This window comes from Coturnix japonica, chromosome 3 (genome assembly GCF_001577835.2).
Source record: "Coturnix japonica isolate 7356 chromosome 3, Coturnix japonica 2.1, whole genome shotgun sequence".
NCBI lineage: Eukaryota > Metazoa > Chordata > Aves > Galliformes > Phasianidae > Coturnix > Coturnix japonica.
Window position 1 is genome coordinate 41,529,058 of NC_029518.1, and position 26,256 is coordinate 41,555,313.

At 36.2% G+C, this 26,256-nt stretch overlaps 1 protein-coding gene across 11 annotated transcripts in view; it reads left to right on the plus strand.

Annotated features, from left to right (window-relative positions):
- Positions 1 to 26,256, plus strand: part of UTRN (utrophin) — a 331,818-nt gene that overhangs the window by 225,566 nt on the left and 79,996 nt on the right. For all 11 annotated transcript variants that reach the window (XM_015858079.2, XM_015858086.2, XM_015858082.2 and 8 more), the window contains one exon: positions 25,650 to 25,779. In XM_015858079.2, the coding sequence (XP_015713565.1) occupies positions 25,650 to 25,779 (130 nt within the window). The remainder of the gene's footprint in view (positions 1 to 25,649; positions 25,780 to 26,256) is intronic.

The window sequence follows — 26,256 nt, forward strand, 5'->3', positions numbered from 1 at the left end:
CTGCACAAAGTTAGCCTGTTCCCTTTTTTGTACACCTATGTAGGCAACAAGTCAGTATTCAATTGCAGATCTGTGTCAGGGAATAACTGGACTTTTCTGGTAGTTATTTTTGTAGGAACAAAGCAATTCCTATATTTCACATGATAGCACTGTGCCATACCAAATAATAACTATTCATGTGTGGTATTTCACTTTCTGTTGAACTTGCTTATTTGTTGTAACTGGAGACAGGGAGCTGGACTACAGCTGTCAACTAGCTTGATTCTGCATGGCAGAGTTTCACACTGTTTCTGAGGAGGAACTGCCTGTTCCTTGCTGAAGTGACAGTTTAAGTAACTCCACCAAAGTGAAAAGTTGGGGACTTTTTCATGTGGAAAGTAGAAATTGAAGGAGGGGGAGAAAAAGAAAACAAAACAAAAACATCTGTAGGTCCTCTTGTCCCATTCTTGGCATAATTTAACATCTGTCATGATGTGGAATCAAAATGGCTTTGCGTTACATAATTTTTTTGCCTTTTCAAAATCTACTGAATTCTTTGTAAAAATAACTGTGATTCCACTCTGTCAGTCACTCTGTGTCTTGAGTTGATGTCACTTGCATTGCATTGCATTAAGATGCTGATTTCGGCATTTGCGCCCTGTGCTAAGCTGAAACTTAATCAGATCAATACTTCAGATATATTACTTGGTTTCTCTCACTCTCGAGGATTTTCCTGTTCACCTGTCATCACTGGCTGTCCAAGTGCTACATTAAATGCCACATTTCTTCGCCCACACTTCTTCAAGCATTAAGCCTCCAAGGCATTTCACATTACCTGTAAGATTTACTTTTTATCAACCACGCTTTTATAACCTCATCATAAGCTTCAGCAGCACTTGTCAGCTGGTGCCTCTCTGCACAAGGCTTGGGTGCTTCTGCTCTTGTGTTTCCTTTATTTTCACATCTGAGTGATGCTTTGAAATTGTCCTTGTGCAAATTGAGCAGTTCAATGCAACATTTTATTTCCACTTCTCTGTGATCCCTTTGCTCTTATTTCTGCTTGCTCACCTGATCTTGTCCTTGCTGGTACTTCAAAACGTAAGTGGCAAAATATTCACTGAGCTCTTCAAAGCCATGATATTATCATTTCTGTCCTTCATTTTTAGGATTCTCTAGCCTTCTCATCTTAGCATCGCTTTTTGCCCCTAGTTAGTTATCATTCTTATTAACCTACAGTTTTTTTTCCTCTCAGTTACATAACTCCATCTTTCTAGCTTCAGCTTAATGGTACTAACCCTACTGCTCTTTCCCTTTGTTAGCATCTTCCCCACTCACCGCTTAACTTCATCAGTGTTAGATAAATAAGTACAGTGTTATGTGGCAGTTTGAGTTAGCTCTCATTGTTTCTGTGCTACTGAAGTCTGTTTGGACAGGAGGAATTAAATTATTTGCAATTTGATTTTTAACCTTGTTTTTGTTTTTAATAACAATAATTCTTCTGTGCTTTAAAAACAAACATTACCCACATCAATGTTGAATCAGATTTATCTCACATTTTCCAGATGAACAGAAATATTTCAGGACGTTGAAAATATTTTTAGATATTTTACTGATTCTTACACTGTTCACATGGACTTGCATGACCCATAGCAGCTTACAGTCTTATCACATACCAAATTCCAAGTGCAGTCAGGCAGTGAGCACATCCTGTCTGGGTGCTGAGCTGTGCTCTTTATCTTAGAGGGGGAAGGTAGTGTTCAATAAAGAACCTCAAATTTCCTATTTTAACTATTTTCAAAGTTTCTTTGTCTTTGAGAGTAGTCTGTGGTGATAGTCCCAGGAACTGTGGAAAAAATCCAGAAGTGCTTAGTTTAAAAGTGTTGGGACAGTGTGTGGAGGTTTCAGATGGTTTTTGAACTAAGGTGCTTCTGTATGAGGTGTACTTATAGCAGCGGCCATATTCATGCTCTCAAAGTATAGAAGACTCAGGTGCGAAGGTGCTGACACAGGCAGTGACCTACAGGGAGTGGTTGCCGTTTTTGAGTTGATTAATGATGTTTTCTCTTTAATTCCTGTTTCTCACTTTTGCTTATCATTACCAGCTCAGTTTTTTTCCTTTCATTCTGTACTTTTACAGTCTTCCATGTGAATATTCACATAGGATTTTAAAGTGCATAATGCAAAACTTTTCTGATCAACTGCCAAAATAGAACTTGCCAAAAAAACCAAACCAAAATGCCTCAACAAGCTCCAAACAAACAAACAGAGAACCTCCCAAGTGATCTTATCTCATGGATGCTTAACTTAGCTTCCTTTGAGTTGAAAATGAAATTGCCAAGGACCTGTGATTGTTCGAATTGTAATCTTATGTCTTTGGGTGGATCATTAATATTTCCGATACTCATCAAACTTTTGGGATTGCTGTCAGTGTTTCAAATTTTACATTTCAAATTTGGTTTGTTAAAGCAGTCGAATACTCAAAGTTGAAAGTATTTGTTTTATTTACTATTTCCACTTCATCAAAAATGTTAGCATAGCCAACTGGAAAATACTTTCTACAAAAAATGATCTTTATTATATCATTATTGTCATATTCTATACTTTAAATTGTACTCTAGGAAGGAGCTGTGTTAATTTGTCACCCATCTCATCACAAAAGGCATGAAGCATGTACAAAATCTATGTAAGTAGAGGTGGTTAGCTGTACTGCTGCCATACTAATTTTTCACTGTGATGTGAGCTTTGAGTGGATGAGAAGAATTAAGCAACCTGTGGTTGGAAGAATGCGATTGATAGACCCTTTTGCTAGTCCGACAGACAAGGATGAGAATAAAGTGGGAGCTTTAGCATTTTGTATCACGCTACTGTGAAGTTGCTCTTCAAAGTAAGGAGATGTCTTTAACTGAAGCTCTTCTCTCTGAGGGGTGTTTGGAAGGAAGTGCTGGAAGCTGTGGGTGGGAATACCTCTTTACAGGAAAGGAAGAATGTAGTCAGTGTTTGAAGTTAAATGAGAGTTTTCCAATGGTCCTGACTTAAAGCCATTGCTCACTAAGGATTTACTGGAATTGATTTTTGTGTTATGTGAATGATTCAGGTGTGTATCGCTCTGCTCTCCTGGACTATTTTTCCTAAAGAATGATGTGTAAACAAAGGCATGTTGCAAAGAATGAAATGTTAAATTAGGATGTCAGTGCAATTTGTTTTTTAACTCGAACAAAAAAATATTGCTTCTGGCTGTATTTCAGCATGTTCCCTAAAGTGCAGTTGTCTTCTGATAAGTCAGGAAAGTTGAAATGGATCCGTACTTAAAATAATAAATAACCTGGATAATGAAAGAACAAAATATTTAGTCACAAAAGCAGAGTAAAACAAGCTATCTTGGAAAAACGATTAGGTAGTCTTTTCAATACAGTAAACAAAATATTTCTGCCATATAGTTCTCTTAGTACTTCCTTATATAGGTATATATCTATATCAATAAGCACATTTCACATTGCTCTTGTTTCTTCTAATCTAAGAACCTATGTAAACTTGATAGATATTACTGAGTCTTTTTCAAGCCACTAAATAAAGCCTATACTTGAAGTATATCCAATAACTATATGTCAAAGAAGGTATTCTAACTTTGCTTTGGAGCTAAATATTTGTTCAAAATTGGGCTAAAACTGTGGAAACAGCAAAGTAATCAGCATTTCCACCATCCATTGCAACTATGATGTACCTTTTTCTCTGGGGTTTTCTCTTTCCAAAAGACCTCTCTGCTTTCATCGTTATTAGCCTTCAGCTTACTGGAAACCTCAGAACAACTTGATGTAGTAGGATGTATCGTATCATCAGTTTCTTCTCCTGTATTCTGGGCTGCAAAACAGTGACTGGTAGTGGCAGGTGAGCCACATGCTTTGCCAGTGAAGGGCTGGAGCACCTAACATAGTGATCAAACATTCTGCAGTTGTGTTGAGGTTTTGTAGCTTGAATACTGTCCTACCAGCATGTGTCTAAACTGAGTGGGAGCTGAGCCATGAATGTTCTGATTCTTAATAAGCTGTAATAGAAAACAATATTGCCATCATGTTATTGATAGAGATCACAGTTTGAGGACTTAGTATGACTTTTTGAAGCTTGATTACAGGAATGACTTGGGGAGTGCTACATTCTTTGACCTCTAACTCTTTCCTTGTACCAGTTCTTTTATGTATATTTAGTTACTTTGTTGTTGCTGTTTTATTTGTGTTTTTCCATTATTTGACTTGAAGTCCTTGTTTCACTGGGGACCTCTGCACTTAAGCATGTAGAAGATTTTTTTTTTTCCTAGAACAACAGTTTGTTCATTGTAGTGTATTTTCTTCAATATTAGTGTCAATAGAAGTTGGTATTTACTGATAATATTTCGTACTGGCCACTTGTTATCTGTTCCTCTTCAACTCCCAGGCATTCACCATCACTGGATCAAGATGGCTGTATAACCTTCATATTATATCTATGCTCAGGTCCTTGTGTCATACCATATCTATGCTCAGGTCTCCTTATTTCATACAATATCTGTGCTCTAGTCCTTACATGTTTCTGTACCTGTTTCCCACTAACTTGTCTAATTTCATGCTGAATTCACTGATATTTTGTCTCCAGAACTTTCTATGCCAAATAGGCACCAAATTCCTCCCAATAATTCTGTTTAAACAAAGAATCAAAATCCTCCGCTCTCCCCAACAATGCCAAGAACAAAATCATATTTCAACTGATTTTCTTCTCATGAAAGTTTCAGTGGCCTTTGCTCTAGCACTATTGGATTCAATTTCTAACGGTTCTTCACTCACACTGGCCACTGTCTTCATCGTTTGGAAACCTTACTCATAACTCTTTAGAGCCTCTTCCACTTCTGAACCTTTTTAATCTCCAACCATTAGAAAGCTGCTGTATTGCCAGAACTCCCTCTGCTGTTCATCTCTGTCCATTTTCCTGACTCCACTGCGTCCTGGAGGTGTGTCAGCTGGTACTGCGTGTGTTACTTAGGATGAGATTACATCACTGTTTTATGTTTAGTAAAACAATGGCTTTTTACCCTGCTCTTCCAGATCATGCACAGCACTTCATTGACTTTTTGGTTGCTGCTACATATCAAGCAAATGATTCCAGAAGACTGTCAGTCAGACTCCTAAGATCTTTTTTATTCTAAGCTATAAATTCCATACAAGATTTCAGGAGCTCCAATTTAGTGTATGCACGTTATAAAAACAGGTGGTGTTTGAATTGAATTTAAAAATGCTAGTGATTACCTGGAACTTGAGGACATCAACAGATGAACTCTCACTACAGATCAATGAAACAAAAACCAGGCCATTTCTCTGAATGCAAATGTATTCTTGCTAAAGTTTGTTTTCCCAAAGACAGAGAGACAGAGGAAAAAAATTATAACCCACCCCCACAAAAAACCACAAAAACAATACAACGAGATCGGCAGAGAAGCAGTAAATTTGTTTTTCCAGCTGTAGAATGCCACTAGAAAATCAGTCACTATGATACAGTGACTACTGCCATTTTGTTTTCCAGGTGTTTTCATAACCTGCATTAGGTAGAACTGAAAACTATTTCTCTTGTTCATTCCCTTCCTGTAATGAAACCATTTTGAGATACTTTCTGTATAACCAGAGCATCTCCTCAGATCTCATTTTTCTGTGATCTGTTAGGATGAATTGGGCGAAGTAAGAAGAGACATACGGTGTTTAGCAAAGCTGTTCACTTGTCATTTGGGGTGTGGAAGAGAGTTTGCAGGGATTACTCCAAATCTTTTAAGAACCTCTTTACATAACTGACTCTTTTCCATACCCAGTCTGTGCAAGTGCTAGGGATATTTATCCTCTTTCATTGTGTATTCCCAAAGGATAAGTTTCATCTGTATAGTTGCTTTGTGGAAAATGGAACAAGTGCATTGGTTTATTCTTAAATATGCAGTAAGAGAAACACTCTAGTGTCACATTAGAAATTCTTTGAAATTTTGACGGCAGTTGCAGGCATCAACTGGCAAAGAGTCCCTTTTATTTTCTGTCAAGGATATTGTCATCTGGATCCTACTCCTTGTTGCTGCAGGCAGACTGTTTAGAGGAAAAGAGTATTTTATTCTAGTTAACTCCTGAAGTATTGGATCCTCAATCCCTTGTCTTTACAAACAGTAATCCATACCAGGAACATTAGCAGTAAATTGGAAAAATTGCACTGCCATTATAGTAGTGCTCTCTTTTTTTTTCATTCAGGTTCTTGAGATTAAATTATAGATTTAGAGCTGTATGTACAAAATAGGAAAGGAAATAGAATTCTGCATTTTCTGTTGGGTTTGTTGGTTTTTGTTTTTTTTTTTTCCATTTGTTTGGATGCCTTTTGTTTGTTTATTTGTTTTGAATATAAAAGAATTGATTCCTCAACTATCCAGAATCTCAGAAGTCTTTCTCTCCTTCTGAGGCAGCTGGTTTGCAACTTAAATGCTTGAAGGATTTCTAAGATCTAAAATATAATCTCTTGATTAGTGAAGGGATTAAGCTTATGATTTTACACAGTCATTAAAAAAAATGTGTGCTATTATAACGTATGATTCACTTGAATGTAAATTTTTTTTTTTTTGTAACGACACAGACTAAACTCATTGGCAGCCACTTCGTTGAGTGGTATTGTTTCATTAAGTCAATGAAACAGGTCAGCAAGAATTTAGAATTACGAGTAATTAAAGAGAGAATAGCAAATGAGAGAGTTTTAATGAACCAATTGGAACAAATGCGTCATGTTCCAGTTAAATACTACTTTGGGCCATTGTCTTAATTTTTTTTTATATATATAATAATAACTTGCATATTTTATGGCACCATCTCTTTTATGAGTGGCAAACCTGCCCCAGAGGGGACAGATTATGAGTTTGTGTGAAGATTCAGTACCTTGCAAGGATCAAATTCTGGGCAGAAAAGAAACACTTAGCGGGGGGGAAGCTAAAAATGTGATACCGTAAATGGAAGACTGAAAAAAAATGTTGTCATCAAATGAATGCAGGGCTGGTGGTGTAGTTTTTAAGAGAAGACTAATGGTATCTGGCAGCTTTGCCCTATGCATCCTCCGCTCATGATTTTCCATCTGGAGTTTCAAAGTCAAGGGCCGCTGTGCAGTGCTTCACGCTGATACCAGTGCTGTGGTTAGCGTGCGCTGTCACAACAGGTCTGTATGCTTTCAGGAGGCTCAGTGCCTGATATAGAAACAAGATTCCATGCTCTGACTGAAAAGTGGATGTGGATTAACTTTTTTTTTTTTTCCTTGCTGCATTAGTGTCTCAGTACCCTCTAAACTGCGAGTAAAAATTATTACTGCGAAGTTATAAGGTTGTAACTTAAATATTGTATTTTAGAAGTAATACCTTCTATGTGATTAATTTTCTTTTATAGTGATAGGTGCTTAGTAATTCTGGCAGCTTTTCAGTATGAATAAAAATGAATTAGAACTTGGAACAATATATAGTTCTTTTAATTGTGAGGATTTAGAAAGCTTTTAGGCTCGAGTCATTAAAACTTAGTGGTAGTGCTTAGCTTTCTTATATTGATCTGCTGATTCATTATGAACAGCACTTTTAAAAATTCATTTCTACATATTTTTCTAATTAAATACCGAGAGAAAGGAGATGTATATTCATCACAGGAGCGTGAGAGTTCTATTTCAATATTTGAATGTTAAGTCTGGCAGGAAATTTAACTCCAAACTATCAGTGATTTCAAGGTTAAGACAAAAAGTACAGCTGATGAGAGTTTCTGATCAGGTTACTTGTCAAAAACATTTGGAGCTAATTTACTCCAGAAACAGAAAATAATATTTTGGTTTGGGCTTTTTTGTTTGTCACTGTAAAGTGTGGTGAAGCTCTTCTGAGCTGCTGGAAGAAAAAGAATGCTGAAGGACATTACGTAGGTTGCTAGAGGGGATGTTACCAGTGCATGCAGGACTTTTTAGGGAACTTTGAGGGTGTGGCACAAAGTGGAGTTTGTCTAAACTCTGCACTTGTTTGGAAGTATAAGTATGTTAGTTACAAATCATAACAAAGCTTGTAATTAATGAAAAAAAAAAAAAAAAGGAAAAAAAAAAAAGAAGAGAGATAAATACAAAGCTAAGACAAAGCTAATATCTGCTTGTTATGTGATAAGCTCCCTTATGTGCACCTCTAGCCTCAGAGGAATGAACATGCTCATAATATTGTTGCTAAGTGTACTTAAATGAGTGTTTGGTCCTAGGCTGGGTTAGTTGTGCTTTTGTGCTTTTTCAGTCTCCTGGAATTCAAGGTGGGAAAATACATAATCCGTGCCTTTATTTTGGCATGGTTTCTCATACCTTTGTTTCTGGCATCTCATCAAAGTCTGACAGCTGTTTGCCAGTTAGTATTGCTAACCTGCACTTAAGAAACATCAGTTTTTTCTCTAGGCAGATTTCTGAGCAATTTTCTTCCTCTTTGGTGAACAGATACTCTGCCATTGCTCTCTTCTGTGAGGAGGGACTTGCCTGCATCCAGAAACTGTTTCTGGTCCTTGCACTGATCATGTCATTTGAGTTGAGAGATGTAAATGTTGGATTCAGCACGTGGCTTCAGGGTACCTTTAGAAACTGTACGGAGCCATACTCAGCCTTACATAGTAGTTTCTTTTAGAGTACAACCAGTATCTGCGTGTTCTGCTTTGCTTCTGTGACTGTTCCTTGATACACAAAGCAACCCCAACCTGTGAACATGTGCACTAGGCCCATACCACAGGCTTATTGCCAAGAAAAGTGCACAAGTGAGTAGGGGGCAGGCTTTCCAGTGGCAAGACCAATCTGTAAAGCTCTGTACTACTGGAAGGGATATTTTAGAATAAGTAAGTGTTTAACATAAATGACATAGATAACAGATGAATCCACAGAATTGAAAAGCTGTCCTACGGATGTTTTTGGCTTGTAATAATAAGAAAGTAAAAAATAAAAAAGAAAACAAAAAATTGTCGAACAAATGGTCTTGATCAGGCTGTCACTGCCATTTCAGCAAAGCTGTAGTTGCACCTTGGCTTTCTGATTATCAGATTTTAGCCTTAATATTACACATATTTAAAATGAAGCTACTGCTTTGGCGGTAACAAGATGATCAGTGCTGGACTTGTACAATTGTAAGGTATCTGAAAAGGTACCTATAAAGGTGTGCATACCTAATTTATGTCCAATCTCAGCACAAGAGCTGTGCTGAGAAACTCCACTGAGAGATAAACTGTTTTTTGCAATAATAAATATCCAAGTCTCACCCTTATCGCTTAAGAAAGAAAGTTCGTATATTTTTCTACTGCTTTTCATCTGTGAGGGAGAAGTGTCCAGTTGTGTACTGCCCTTTCTCACACAGAAGAAGGCAGTAAATGGTTTTTAAAATTGCATCTCTGATTTTCAACAGTTAGGTTTGTTTTCCCATTCCACAAAAGTGAATTAATTCTGCAGCATTGCTTCATTTTGCATGGAGGAATTACAGGAACCAAACACAGTTTTTCCAACACCAGCGATATGCAAGTGATCTGCATTTTTCCCTGTCGCGCTGTATTTGTGACACTCTGAGATGCTCAGAGCTCGGATGCAGTGGACAGAGATGAGCGCAGCGGAGGTGATGCATATGGGCAGAGAGAGACATGCCAAGGAGTCTGAAGCTACAAGGCAGTCATGCTTGGTTGAAATCATTTATTTTCAATAGGTCAGCCTTGTTTGGGGTTGTTTTCTTATGATTTTGTGCTCTGGTGTATCAACATGCAGCTAATGTCTTCTGACATTTCTGACTACTAAGAGATTCTTAGCATGGTGAGCATAATTTAGCTTCAGTTACTCAAACCCTTTTTCATCCAAGTCTTTCAATTTATGCTTCTCATGGTGCCACTATGCAGCAGCACTGACAGAGAAGGGAAAAGTTGTTATTCTCAACACTGAATTTAAAATTCTGGAGTAAATTTACATGGAGGAAAAAGGCTGTTAGTAAACATACACAAAAAGAAAAAGGGAAAAAAAAAACCCACAGCATGTAAAAGCGAAGGTATTTTCTGCTTTATTCTGTCCTGGAAAATGATGATGCAGGTATATGATGACGTGGTCTATGTATGTGTGCAGAGCAAATGAACATGCTGACCAGATTTTATTATGCTTGTAAGTAAATGTGGTAAGATTCCTAAGCAAGCAATTACTTCTTACCTGAGTTGCAAGTACTGAAGTCAGAACACTCCAGTACAATGTACAGTATATATAAATAAGTGACATTCCTTTACTGCTTTTATAATCTATATTTGTTGTACATATTACAGTAAGGCTCTCTTGGGTAAATGATCTATGTGTAGGTGTCTTGCTGCACTGCATTTGCATGTTTTACATTTAAGTTGTGATTTACTTCTTTGGGAAATATTACTGTAGATATGTCAGAATATTGGTGATAGGATCCAGTAATCAAAAACAAAATTAAAAAATCTACTTTTGGTTTTAAGACATTAAAATATGTGCATACTGTGTTATTGTTACTCTCTGCATTTTATTTCTTGTTGTTTCTATTTTTCTTGCCCTTACTAAGTAACTTTGCCATGTTGTACTGCTTGCTTTTGAGTTTTCAAGACTAAAAGTAACAATTAGCTTTCATGTATTCCATGCTTCTTAATAAGAAATAGTTTGATTTCATGTTCTCAGATTTGTAAGAAAATGATTTTTTTTTTTAATTATTTTTGTTTTTTTTAAGGTTTTGTTTTTTCTACATGGAAAATTTGTCAGTTCTTTTGTCCCAAATTTTTTTTTTAAACAATATGAAAAACAAAACAGCAATCAACCAACCAAAAAAGTTTAACCTTTTCATACTGGAGAAAAAAAGTAGAGAAAGTCAATGAAGTGAATAAGCGTAAGTAATAGAAATATTGTGATCTGTGTCTTATCTCTGAGGGGAAGTTCTTGTGTAGCAGAGTTAACTTGGTATTACCTTGCTTTGTGGAAGAAAACGTGTAAGTACTTCTATCTTCCAGTAGCTGACCCCAGATTAGTGCAAGCTATATTAAGCGATTTCTTTCTCATAAGTGTGAAAACCACTTTGTAATCTTCCAAAAAGTGGTTAATGACAATTTTTGCAGCAAGGCTCCACATTAACAAGATTAAGTTAAAATAATGAAACAACAAACTTGGTTAGTTAGAAGTTACAAGTTAGATCTGTAATTGGGTGATTTAACACAATTTGCAAAACAGTGACGTTTTTCTTTCAGGTTTATCCTGTTTCTTTTTTCTTTTTCCTTTTTCCTTTTTCCTTTTTCCTTTTCTTTTTTCCTTTTCTTTTTCTTTTTCTTTTTTCTTTTCTTTTTCTCTTTTCTTTTCTTTTCTCTTTTCTTTTCTTTTCTTTTCTTTTCTTTTCTTTTCTTTTCTTTTCTTTTCTTTTCTTTTCTTTTCTTTTCTTTTCTTTCCTTTTTCTCCTCTCCTCCTTCTCCTTCTCCTTCTCCTTCTCCTTCTCCTTCTCCTTCTCCCTTCTCCTTCTCCTTCTCTGCCTTCTCCTTCTCCTTCTCCTTCTCCTTCTCCTTCTCCTTCTCCTTCTCCTTCTCCTTCTCCTTCTCCTTCTCCTTCTCCTTCTCCTTGTATGTTTTTAAATCAATGTCTATATCCTGAATCATAAAATGCTTCATAAAATTAGTTTGCTGAGACAGAAGTAGATCTATTTGAGCAGTGCAGACTATTGCATGTTGTTACCAGTTTGGACCTTCCCTTTTGAGAAGGGAGGAAAACTTTCTCTTTGAATTTGTTTGTAATTATTATAGATGTGAGTCACAATGAAGGAAATCTCTCTGCTACTTAAACAAGTAAACCACTATCAAAAACAGTGTTGTGATACCCACTGCATTGCTGTTGTGCAGCATCATTTGAGATATTACGGTTGGGCCTTTTTTTTTTTTTAAATGCAGTTGAATTGTATGGATATGTCACATTCTCCCTGTGTGTGTGTGTGTTTTCATGTACCTTCAGATGTCAACCAGAACCTGCTTAAGAGGCGTGCATCCAGAGGGAAACAGTCTCGTTGCCCTTAGAAGAATCCTTCTTTGTGTCACTTGCAAATATACCCAGACTATTTTAAGTAGTGATTTTTCTGAAGAAGAATACTTCCCATCTCGGACACTGCTTACTTTTTGCAGTGGTGGTTTTACACCACCACTTTTTCATGCTGAGCCGATGTTGAAAGTATTAGCAGATGGTTGAAATATTAACAAGTGATTCATGGACACCAAATATTTGAGAAGGAGCTCTGGTATAATCTGGCATTCTGCAGTAACCAACTATGCAGTGTAAACTCTACAAAGGCTCACTGATCAGATAGTTTTGAAAGCAGAAAGCTGTAGCCAAAAATCTTGGAGAGTAAAATGAAATTCCAGGAGGGAAAGTAGATCTTGGTGATGTAAAATGACTAAGAGAGAAATGTTTGGAGTATTAGGGAGGTGGGTGCATTTAGTACAGAACATAAAATAAAATATCCCAAGTTGGAGGGGATCTGCAAGGATCCTGGCTCCGCACAGCACTACCCAAAGATGGTACCATATATCTGAGAGCATTCTCCAGACACTTCTTGAACTCTAGTAAGCTTGGTACCATGACCTGGTGAGCTTGTTCTGGTGTTTGATCACCAGCTGGTAAAGAACGTTGTCTTGAAATCCAACCTAATAATAGATCGTGTTGCAAGCACAATGAAGAGCTGTTATTTGTTAGGGGTAGAACCTTCTGAGTTGAGCCCTAGGTAGTAATTTGGAGTCACTTAATACTTTTTAGATCATCATTTGATTGACATGACTTCTGCAACTGGTACAGTCAAATAGGACTTTGTTCTAAGCCAGCATAGCTTCACTCCTGCTGCCTGTCCCTGACTCTGGTTGTTTGCTGTGAAGGAAGATAATACAGCAACAGAATACAGCGTATCTTCCCCTTTGATAATTATTCAGTTGTCTGTTTAAGCCAAGCATGTCAACCCACAGGCTATATGCAGCCCAGTGCAAGTTACAGCATGGCCTGGCCTCTGCTCCTACTGCAACTTTGCCTCTCTGAGCGACCCGGTCTCAGGAACGCATCTACTGCTCTGCGTCAGCCAAATGTAGGTGTGCTATTAATGAAACATAGGTGTGCTATTAATGCTGCAACCAGGGTGAGGGAAGGGCACAGTGTGCTGCCAGCTCAACTTACAGCAAATAATTGTATGCATTTTGATTCATTGACTGAACACAATCCCGTAAACAGTAAAAAATAAGTAGCTGTGCTTTTTGTTTTGATAAAAGAAATAGAGAATGTTTCAAATTGACAAAACTGTTCATCACTAGCAAAAGTACATAGCTAATAGTGGTGACTGTATCAAAAAATAGTGCTTTATAGCTGAGAATTTTCTCTCTTGTTATTGTTCTCTCTGTAGCAGTTGTTGTTTCCATGGGATTAAGATAGGATGCGTTACTTTTGAAGCGACCTTTGTGTATGCGGCCCACGCAAACCAAGTTTTAACCAAGTGCTTGTGACAGTGCTTCCTTCTGCCGAGGGAAATATTCTCCCCTTTATGCATCTGTCAGACAGGAGATACTCGTCTGAGACTTTTTGCTGTAATCTTCCTTTTCTGATTATTTATAATTCATAAATGATGTCACGAAATACAACCAATTTCTTTTGATGATGGCAGTTCATCAGCAAGGGCCCTGATGTGCACTTGCACTGAGGAGGCTGATATTACAGGAAACCATTCACGTACTTGAGACATTGGCATGTTCTCAACTAAAGCACTTCCTATCTTCATACATTGATTATTCATAGGGCTGCATGCAGTAATACTGCTTTTGAGTGTCTGGAGTGTGCACTGCATTTAATAACTTTCTCAAGACCTCTGCAGTGATACAGGAGGTACTGCTTAATAGTAAAGCACCTTACAAGACCAAACACAATAGGTCTCATTGATGTTTCTTTGAAGAAGTGCAGAGGAAACTTTAATCCTTCAGTAGGAACAAAAGGTGACTTGAGTTTAAGACTCCTGTCTGAAGAACAAGAGTTCAGCATCCAACTTGTAAGTAGTGTTATTATCCCAGTCTGAAACCAGAATCTGATGCTCCGTTAGCACTGCCAGCATGTCAGTGCTCGGTAAAAATACAGACTACACAAACACAGAAATGTCTATTGCTGGCAAACAAAGAAAGGGGAAGAGATTCTCTTTTATGTGAAGAGGTAGATATTTGTTATTGTACAGGGAAGTGGTGGAAGACGTTGCAGATGTACAGATTTTCTAGTGCTAATAGAATATTTGGGTACTTCAGTGAAATTGAGTAATAATCCATTTAATATGCAGAGGCGTTTTATGTGTTTTGTGTCAGCTTGGAGGCATTACTTCGTTAGGAAGCATATAAAAATGCTTTTATTTGTACTTTGTTCCTCCCCGCCTTTCTCTTTGAGTATTATCTTATATAAATCATCAGCAGAAATTATACCAGTTGCTGCTTATAAAGATGAGATATAAATTTCACCTTCTGTCAGTGTTTCCACTGTAATCTCATTTGGGGTCTACATAATTAAGTAGTAAAATCTTCACAAAGCTGTGCTGTTAATTTATGCATTACACAGTGTCCCACTTTGAAAATATTTAGAATTAACATGAATGACAGCAATCTCCTTTGCTTCATCATGTAAGCTAAAACTTCAGTGTAGATGGAGGAAGAAATGTAAAATCTGTTTTTTAGGTAGGAACATAAAACAGATCCATTTGAAACTGAACTTGCTTAGACTATATATTGCTCCATCTTATAGGTTGACTTTGGAGAGTATAATCTCTTGCAGTACATTAGAAATAGACTGACTACTGTGCATTGTTTGGAATTGTACGATAATATTTTGCTGAGGTTTGATTGTCTTGTTTCTTGGCAGAAAGTATAAAATGCATTTTTTGATTGATATCATAGTGTCAGTCTTTGTCTGGACAGTGGCTTTGTGCATGTTAGGATAAATGATCTGGTTTATTCAAAAATTTCTTATAACCTGTTGTGCAGCAGCCACTAGCAGAGATTGTAAGGGACAGGAAATAGAAGAAAGGGGAGATTAAAAAGAAAAAAGAAAAACAAAAAAGGAAAATGGGACAAATGGAGGGTTATTTCCCTTCCTATCTGTCTGCCATCACTCCCTCTCCTCCTTATTTCTCAACAAGTGGCAGAAAATCTATCATCATTTCTTTTGAAACCTATGTCTGAGGTATGATGGTTGATGAAACCTTTTACTTTAAAGCAATGATTTAGTTTAAAATAAATAATCAGTGATAATAATTAACTGCTGTTCAGACAGTGGGACAAGTTTGCTACTCTTGCATCCAAGACAAATGATTGGTCTTTCTTCATGATCCCTTGGATTACTTCTGTTAGTAACAGATGCCAATTCATTTTCCAAAAAGTAAAAAACTGGAGAAATGAGCGTTTTGGTCTCCTGGTTTCCTGTGTATTTTGTTTCCACTTGGTCAGGCATTTGTGTGTGTGTGTCATTTTCATTGGTTGGTTGGTTTTTTTAAAGGACCATGCAGCCCTTTAAATATCTACCCATGTTTAAAGCCAGCTCATTATCATGAGGCTCTGTTGGGCTTTCTAAAACCTCTCTATATCATGTCAGATTTTAGATTACTTTTGCCATTCAGTGACTTGTAAAATGAGAGACACTTATTGTAGAAGACACTCCTGTCCTGTTCAAGTGATCAAGTCTGTGTAGCTGGCATAAACTGATTTAACTTCAGATATGGACCTGAACAATGCCTATATGTAAAAATAAATTACAATGTAATTGTGAAGCGATTACTACATTACAACCCGTCATCCTTCTAGCTTGCTGATATTAATCAATGACAAAGCAATACCTGAATGCCTAAAAAGTACTTGGAAATGCATTGCTTTTTAGACTGCTTGTTCTCAAGTTTGTATGGCTCTTGCAGAAATATATTTCACTACCATTTATAAGACTGCTCATGAAGTCAAGAATCAGGTGGCACGTTTCCAGCTGTGGTTCAGTTTTTGTTATCTTGTGGGTTGGTGCCTAGGTGTGCCTTCTCTGAAATAAGGAAAACATCAGTACCAATAACCTGCTCTTTCATCAGAAGGGCACTGCCGCCCATCAGGTGCCAGCATATACTTGGGTAGTGATTACTGTAGGTCTGTCATGTTCTCGTTGAGTATACTGGCATTTTCTAATTAAACAGGGTTAAGGCACAGTGAATTATTTAACAGTTGCATGTGTATATGTTTGTATCTTACAAAAAAAAAAACACCCCAAAACAGAGAAAATATTTGTGGTCTGCAATTAAATCTCCTTAATTTAAATGGAGTGTTTGTTCACCTATTAAAAATAAACATATGTTAACATCACAAGTTACAGTTAATAATTTTAGTATGAACTGTGTACTCTCCAGGAAAAATTAAAACCAGAAGTTTTATGCTCTTCTGCCCTGCAAACCTAGTCTAGACTTTCCTTTAGATTTTAAATCAAAAACAAAACAAAACAACAAATCCCCACCAAACCCTAAACCTCTAGTCTTTCAAGGCTATTGAAACAGGATGGCTGTGATGTTTCCATAAAAATAAGAGGTTCCATGGATTAATTTTCCTTTGTGAAAAGCACGTTGTTGTTCTGTGATGTAAAAGTGAATACATACTTAGAAGCAGCTTGGCATCTGAGAATTATTTAACTGCTCACATTATGATTACTGCTGTTGTGAAAAAGTAAACACTATTTCTAATTACCCAAAGAGTAGAAAGCTTCAAGAGCTTCTTTTTCTCTTGTTTTGTCAGATTCTGCACTCCCACTCAGGCATTTTGCTGTGTATGGAGCACAACCTGTATGAATTCCTATGTTAAATCCTGATTAGATTGGTTAAGTGAATATTTTTGTAAAAGCACCATTAAAAACTTGTCTTTTTTTCTTTTTATCCTGTGCACAGCAATTTTAAACAAGCCTGTTTTCACCCATTTTTGTGTAGCTTTATTTGAGCCATTAAATTTAATGAATCTTCTGACCTTTTCAGCTGCTGTCCTAAAATGGCTTCAGACCAAAATGAACTGAGTTAGCTTAGATGAGCAAATTAAACATTGTATCATAGCAGGTATCTTTAATATTTATGATATTTCAGCTTGCTTTTCCCATTACAAAACTGGAGCATATCATTGTGAAAGAAAACCAGACAACAGGCACGGTATCAGCATTGTCATTGATAAGAGTAAGCTTAATTGTACAAAGAGAAAACCTCTCTTGGTACAAAGAAGCGTGAGATGGCATTTCATGAAATCAAAGAAGGAAAAAAGGCAAAATTTGTGCAGAGTCTTTAACAAACTAATCAAACTAAGTTTCCAGCAGTCGTTCAGGAAAAATCTGGAGAGGTTTTCCTTCTGAGAATTTATTGTTCAGCTGCGAATTCGTGTGTATGTGGAGATCTTTGTCTTTTCAGATTACTTTTGTGTAAAGAACAATAGTCATAGTACAGTAATCATAATGTTTTCTAATATCTGTCTTGAAGACAATGTCTTTGGCAACACGTTAGAGTTTTAGAGAGCATTTTTCAACATATTTGTAAATTACATGGATACAAGCATCCCAGTACCAAACTTTTCAGGGTAGCCAAAACTCTCTTATTAGTGACCTAGAAACACAAATAATAAAGTTTCCCCTCAGTGGGCTAGGAAATAAAAATTCCAGTTACATAACATTATTGGTGCTGAAGGACAGTAATGAACATCATTATGCCTTACGCTTTGTAACCTTTGCTCAATTAAACAGTGTCTCCCTTCATCCCTATTTGGATTTAGCTCTTGTAGCATCTTTGGGGAATGCAAAACTTGAAGCAGTTCTTCTTTCTCAAAAGACTAGAGGGGGTTCTCCTTAATGACTGACAAATGATTAACTGTGTGAAAATCAGTTTTCATTTTGTTTCTTAAGAAAAAGTGTAGCCTTGTACTCTTTAAGTCAATAAATGCTTTTAAATGTCCTTTAATGCAATCTATATTAAAATAAAGCTTAGTTCTGCCACTATGATGTATAGTATCAGATTCTCTTTTGTGCCCAAAGGAGTCTGTTCAAAGTCTCTGCAAGGTTATTGTAAGTGAAAACTTTTCAAGAGGGCTTCAAAATGTCATTTTTTCTTTTTAAATGTAGTTAAAGGAAAATGAAGAAAATAGCCTTACCGTTGTTGAACTACTTTTGACAACATCAGAAGAAATTCAGTTACCCTTAATTAACTAAGGCATAAGCACATAAATAGTTTGATACAGTTTGAGATTGTCAGTTTATTAGTTTTTAAAAGTAATATTTCTGAAAGTTGGAACAATAGATGATAAAGCACAGTTTTCATCCTCCGTCTTTTTTGACGTTTTTTTGTGCGCTGTTCTACTGTAGCACACTTTGTTTAAGAAGTAGTTAGAGGTGCTTATTTTAAGTAATGCCAGTCTGTAAGAGTACACAGAGCAGGATGGTTTTTAAATTGAATAGCCATGAACACATCCTCTCATCCATAGGCTGGTGTGGGAAAGAGAAATTAATAGTCTCATTGGAGAAGCAACCTATTTCTGGCCTGAAACATCATTTTTGAGAAATCCACGGGAAAGTCCAAAGTATGCTAGCATTTCTTGGCCTTCTAGTATAAGATTGCCCGTGTGCAGTCTTATTTTCTCTTTTGCCCAAATCTGTGCTTTTGTGTTCCTATTTATTTTGTTTTGCTGCTTATGCAGGCACCCTAGTAACCGCAGCTCTGTTTTGCTATTGTTTTGTTATTTGTATTGCCACCACAGCAACACATGGAGAATAGGAAACAGAAACAATCCAGGGAAAATGCAGTCTTCATCACTCGTCATTGGCTGTTTCTAAGAAGCCTTTTGCAAGTGCTGTGAGATATACTTCCAAACTTTAAAATTTAATTTTAGATTCTTCCATTTGAAAAAGCGAATCTGAATTAATCAAGATGTATTTATTACAGATCATCTTGAGTGAGGTCACATGGCATATATGGGACTTCAAACGGAATCAGGCCCAGTCAGCATGAATTTGTGAAACTCAGATCTTGCTTGACCAGCCTGATCTCCTTCTATAATCAGGTGACCCACCTGGTGCATGAGGGAAAGCCTGTTGATGTAGTCAGCCTAGTTTCAGCAGAGCCTTTGAAACTGTCTCCCACAGTATTCTCCTGGAGAAGCTCACAGCCCATGTCTTGGACAGGCACACTCGTTGCTGGGTAAAGAGACAGCTGGATGGGCCCAGAGAGCAGTGGTGAATGGAGCTATGTCCAGCTGATGACCTGTTACAAGACCCCAGGGGTCTGTACTGGGGCTTGTCCTGTTTAGTATCTTTATTGATGACCTGGACAAGGGGATTGAGTGCATCCTCAGTAAATTTGCAGATGACACCAAGTTGAGAGGAAGAGTTGATCAGCCAGGGAGTATAGGAAGGCCCTACAGAGGGCTCTGGACAGGCTCTTTTTTCTCTATGATCCTTTCTTTCCTTATTTTGATCTTCGTCACTGTTGTCACTGATTGCTGTTTACATTGAGCTAGGTCTCATCTGTAAAGCCCTGCATGCTGCGTAATTCTCTTATGCTCATCTCCAGGTATTAATTATTGTATATTATACACCATTTTTCTCTTTGCTGGTTTCTCTTGTCACACAAATTGAGTATAAAGTAATAACAGGTAGATGCATGGTAAAGTGCGCCATCTCAAATATGGTTCTTTATTTGAATGCATTTTTTGTCAGCTGGAGCAAAAGTATTATAAAATTTACTTTCACGTGGAGATGTGTTTGGAGACCAAAATATGTGCTGCTGAAAATTTGTGCATATGTGTTTATATTAAATACTGTCTGTCATGAAGGAATAGCTTTTAAACACGCTACATTTATTATGTTTTCTTGTCGATTCTTTAACAATGCAGACAGCTGGCAAAGACTATTACAACCTCAGTCTCTGTGTGATATGTATAAACAGCCTCGTCTCCAAGTTTTCTCAGTTATCCTACTTACTCCCTTCATCCTGCCATATGCCGTGAATGATTTTTCCATTTCATTTAAGTGTATAAAAGTAACAGAAGCTTTGCAAGCACTTGGCAGAGTAAGGATGACTAGGTAATTAAATGCTACAGGAGCTGCTGATTGGCATACGAAGCTGCAGTGTGATAAAGAGATACAAGCCACAATAACATGCATCTTTACTTCCTTGAAGGAGTGAATAATGAGATCTGATTTAAATATGTTCAGTTTTTAAGAAGTTTCCCATGTGTTTTCTTTGAAATTAGCTTTGCCTTCATCTGTTGGAACTGTTAAGCTGGTCTGCTCCTTGAATTATTCTGTACAAGTCTGTACCATTCAGAACAGGAAAAAAGGCTGTAAATCAACCATGTGTAATTATGGAAGCTCAATTAATATGCTTGAAATGTAACCAAAAGTACAATTGAAGGAAATATGTGCTTACAGGGTACACTAAATTGTGTAAAAATTCATGAATAGCAAAACTTGTTCTGGCGTCACAATTTCTTAAATGTGGAAATGACTTCTGATATGAAACATCACTGACAGAATTTTTAGAAGGCCTTGGTTTAGGCAAGTTCTTAGCTGTAAATTGGGGCAGTTCTTTTGGAAAACGGTAGCTTGTAGGAAGAGTTTATTTTTATATTAAAAGTAATAAGCATCTGTGTAATTTAGAGGGCAAACAGATTAGAATTATCTTGATGTAACGGGGTAAATGACGTACAGATTCCAAAGTTAGAGTGTGAAAAATTTATATTTCACAGTTACTGAAAGAGGAACAAATAAAAATGGGGAGTAAGTCAATGACTAGTAATAGTTAAAAATCAGGTATGTAACACTACTTGGATCCCTCCCTTTAATGAGTCTGTGGAAGAGATCAGAATCATGTGTAGTGATTTCTTGGGTTATTCTGTCAGTCAGTTAACATGATGGATCTCCTTTTGCCCTACTTTAATTTATTATTTGATGCCTACAACAAATTTATATTAATTTTTGACCTATTTTTATCTGCATAAAGAATCATAGAATCATACAATCACTCAGGTTGGAAAAGACCTTAAAGATCATTGAGTCCAAACAAGATCTAACCATACTACCCTAAAAAGCTAGCTCCAGGGAGTTTTTCCATCTACCCAAACCTGTGTAACCCTCAAAGCAATCCAGGCGCTTTTAGTCCTTAAAGCCGAGTAAGGGAGAATGACGGGACACAGTCATATACTTCTCTGCTGGGAAAGGTGCATCTATTTTGAGTAGCCATTTGAATGGTATCTTTGCAAAACTGAATAAGACATAAAAATACACAATTACACTTCATACTTTGTAAAACCCTTTAAACAATAATAAAATTCAGTATTGCAGCCCTTATGTTAGTGCTGGCTTTTTTATGACTTACTTTTACACTGTAGTGTTCTTGTAGATCTGATTTCTCCAATGAAACTTTTCTTCAGTCCACTCAAGTCAGATTATATTTGAACTAGAGATCAGATTTCTAAGTGGATTTCTTTTTTGTTCTATTGCAGAGAGGTTTGCATGGAAGGAGAAGAGGGTATTGGTATATCTGCTTATTCTTGCATCATGTACTCTCATTGTTGTTCTTGATTACTTGCAGAAAGAGAGACAGGAAAATTGAGTGTTGCAAAAGAAATAGGGAAAAAAGCAATGCAAGTTTGAATAGCTGTTCTGAAGCTACTTCTTACATCTGTAGCATAAGAAGCATATGAACTTTAATGTAAAAAAAAATCTATGGCGGGCTTATGTTTTTTTACTCATAAATTAATTCAATATTAATATTTCACATATGCAAAGTTTCTTTCACATTAAAAGATTTTACTGTCATGATTTATTAATTATAAGGAATGACACTGGTGATTTGTTAATGATGAGCTATATGGGCCAAAGTCTGTAGAGTCATTGTTAGGATAATCTTAAAATCTCAATTTGAACAACTTCAGTGACAAGGATGGTGGAAGGAGGGAGCAGAGAATTAAATCCAAGGTCTCTGAGGTCAAACTTGATTGAAGTTTTATTGAGGGTGATCAGGAGAAATTGATGAGCATACTATGTTAAGCTGGCAAGACAGCAAAAGAGATCCATCTCCAGATTATTTCTAACTTTGCTGAAATTTCTGAGCCCAAAATCTCACATAATGTCAGATATATATATATAAATCATAGTTTTTATATATATATATATATATATATATATATATATATAAATGTTTTGGAAATATTTGGAAAATTACGTTGGGAAAAAATAAAAAAAAGTAAAAAAAAAAAATAAAAAAAAGTAATTCTAAGTAGAAACACTTCCTTTTTCATGCTGAAGTAATAGTGCCTCTTTTTATTTGATATTAAAAATTAAGATAGTGTTTTAATTATGACTCCACACAGGTTCTAATAACCCAAAACAATTTAAATTGGTAATTTTTTAATGCATTTCTCCAAGGAGCCTTAATTGTACAATAGCAATAATAGCTTCCTGTCTTCCCTCTTTCCTGAAGTAAATTTCTGCATATGGAATGTTTTCAAGATTTGTTTTAATTCAGTGTATGTTGAAGGAATTCTTTAAGAATGTTGCATTTATGGTACATCAACTTGTCAATACAATTTTTAAGACAGTAGGGCTTGGTGTGTAAATAACTTTTTTTTTCTTAACATAGTATGTACTAAATCTCTCAAAGAAACTGGGCTTATTTTGCTTATTGTTTTTATTGCTATTCATGCAGGATTAATGCTGTTCTGAAGACTTTTTTTGGTATAAAACCAAGGGTTAATACTAATCAGAGGTAGAACTGTGTAATGCAGACTGAAATGTTTTCATTATTTTGGAAATCATACAACTTCTATAAATATAATGGGAGATGGCATATTTTGATTAGTTTTCATTGTTTCTTAATATTTGGAGCAGAAGTAAAGTGAGAAGGAGTGGGAAAATTTGGGGAGATAAGGAGGGTGAAGGAACAGTGGGGGATGCAGTGTTGGCAGAGAGTAACATACTGCCGCCTGCAGGGCCAATATCAAGTGGCTGGCATTTTTGTATGTCTGGCATCAAAAAGCTTTCTGATGAGAAGGATTAGGTAGCACTTGTAATATTTAAAGTGTATATATTTTCTATGCTGGACAAATGAATGGTGGTCAAGGCAGAAGCTGAATGATTGTTTGCAGAGCCTAGAAAAGCCTAAAGAATTTGTGTAGAATGTAAGGATTTTTAAGTTAGAAAAGCAGTTTAGAAAACTGGGACAAAATTGTGTTTGCTGTACAGGAACAGAGCTTCACAGAGAAGGCAGACCTTGTCAGAGTATTGTTCCCAATACTGAGGCTGTATAGGTTTGAACCGTGGGATCCACAAGTTCTTTCAGGCAAACAGACACTTCAGGAGGTCTGTAGTCCAGCTTTCTCCTCACAGCTATGGTCAACAAGCTGCTCTGATGAGGATGGCTCTTCTCAGTCATATCAAACCAGCAAGGAAAACAGCTGTAGAAACCAGCTATTATGTCCCTTCCAAAGCCTTCTCTTCTGCAGGCTTAACAAGTCCATCCCTCACAGCCTCTTCTTGCAAGATAAATGCGTGGCAAACATGGTGGGAAGATCTAGAAGGCAATAATTTGTTTGCATAGGCTTAGTGATGGAATTTCTAAATAGAAGTTTAAAAAGTCACTGTTATTGTTCTGTACTGAAAGGTCATTGACATATGGTGGCTGAAAAGAATGGGAAGGGCAATCTTGTTGCTGTTACTGTGTTGTCATGCAGTATCAGTTTTGTTGCATTTTCATTCTTATTTTTTGTTGTTGTTGTTTAGCATTTAGATGAATTAGAATCACAGAGAATATAGTCTATTATGAAAAAATGTTTTACTTTGCTCTGTAAATGTTTTTGTTTCACAGTGTCATTAGTGCAACTGTACATACCTGAGGCAGTGCTGGTGATGTGAGAAAAAATGAAAGAACAATGGCAGGAGCACAGGAGCATTTCTTTCACTTCAGCTGAATGGTTTTGTTTGTGTGCAGCTAAGAAATCAGAACGTAATCTAGGGAGGAATTCTGAGAAGCATTATTTGTCTTCAGTAATCTAACACTTTTGAAACAACTTCATCAAGATATGGTATAGTTTGGAATAGATGAAATCTTAAGACAAAACCTCTAATGCTCAGTTTTAGGATAGGCTTCTCATTAAGGCTTGTTTAAGTTTAGAAGCCTGACTTCCAGGAGCAGATGGATGATAGCCTTTGTTGCTGGTATTGCTGGATCCATGCAGAGCTTTTCATCCTCTAGACATTTGCTTTTTAATGAGGAAGTTAAATTTGATGTTCTGTTGTCCCCCTGAAGTTTTTAACAATGCTTCTGAGAAGGTTAACCTCAGAGGAGTCCTTTTATTTTTGAACAACAACAACGAAAAACAATTATGTAAGAAGAGCTTTTGCAAGGAATCTGCAGGAAAATAAGGATTTAGTGATAGTTCAGGTTTTCTAGACAGGAGAGCCTAAGTGACTTCAGCCATCCAGAAGTATCTTCATCCTTTACCCTGGACAGGAAAGTAACCTCAACACTTCCACCACGTGGAGGAATTTGGAGAAAAGAAGCCTTTTCTTCTGTCTGCGCATATTTTACACTATAAATTATTTTCTGATGTCTGAAGCATTTGTCTTGTTATGAACACCAGCTAATTGCTTTATTTAGCTGAGGAGAGAACTGAGCAGATTGTGGCAGCAAAATGAGCATTGATTTCCTAATTAGATTTAAAAAAATATTGGAAGATATTAAGCAGAACATTAAATTAATATTTAAATAATATTTTTGGTTGATAGAAAGTAGTACAAATAAATCATACAAAGCAATTTCTTTCTAGTTGAGATTGATTTAAACTTTAAAAAAAGGAGTAAAGGGAAATGTTTTATAGGAAACATATCTGACTACTCTTTTGTAAAAGGATGGTTACAATTAACCCTTTAAAAAGGTCATAATCTCTAAAGAACAAAACATCATGAAATTCATTTCTATTATCGTGGAAGCATTGCAAAGTTGCTTTTTTCCCCCCGTATATAAGATTTAATTGTTTCTTTATATAAAGATTAAAGTATCTGAGCTAATTTGAGAAGTTTGTTTTCAGAATATATTCTCATCATAAAGCTTGTGGTTGAATATTGTTCAGGTTTTAAGAACGTTGTTAATAGGAGACAGAAAAGTAGTGTTTTCTAAGGAAGCAGTTTTGCAGTAGAAGCTGTGAAATTGTCACAACTTTCAGTAGATGCAGTTTTTTTCTATTCCACAAAAAAAAATAAAAATAAAAATAAAAATAAAAATAAATTTGTAGTAATCTACTACATACTAGCAATCATATTAATATCAATAAAACCTTTGATCAGTTTTGTTTAAAGTTCAGTGTAATGATTTCAGTTCCCGTTAGACAAGTGTTTTAAAGATCTACCATTATTATCTTTCTTGTATTCACTTATTCAAGTTAATTCTGTAATAATAACCTTTCTAACCTTAATTCATTTCTTTTCATTTCTATTTCATAAAATTTACATTTAATCTTGCAGTCTGAATCGCTACACAAGTCCACTCGGATGTGAAATAAGGGAAAATGGTCTACTGTCTGTTGTTTATAAGATCAAATTACAAATGACATTCTTCCTTCTCTTTGCGAAAGGCTCTGCGACGTGAACTGAAGGATAAAGAGCAAACCATTCTCAGTGCTGTGGACCAAGCACGAATTTTCCTTGCTGACCAGCCAATTGAGGGGCCTGAGGAACCAAGAAGGAGTGCACATTCGAAAACAGGTCAGAGAATACTATCTTCCCATTGGGAATAGTCAGATGATAAGAAAAAGGACCTACTTGTTCCTAGTATATATTTTCTATTGCAATTACTTGATTATGCTTCAGAGTTTTCCAAACGACTTTCTATTTATTTTTTTTTCCCAATGATTTATTCTTGAACTATTACTGAATGGCTTTGGTTGGAATTATTCAAGCTTTTAATGGAAGAAGAAAAATCTTTTGCATTTCCTCCTCTGATTTTTGATTTTAAACACATCATCAGTTCTGTTCATTTCTTTTCTCTTAATACATTATTGTGTACACCTTGAGTATAGTCAGAGGAGCAAATAAAGAATGAGTATTTTTACATAATTATTACAAAATCTTACCCCACAAACGGAAATGAATGTATTCTGTGAATACATTCTCATTAGAATGTGTTCTAATTGTATCTCATTAGAAGTAAAACAGGTCAGCTTTAGGAAGGCAATCATTACA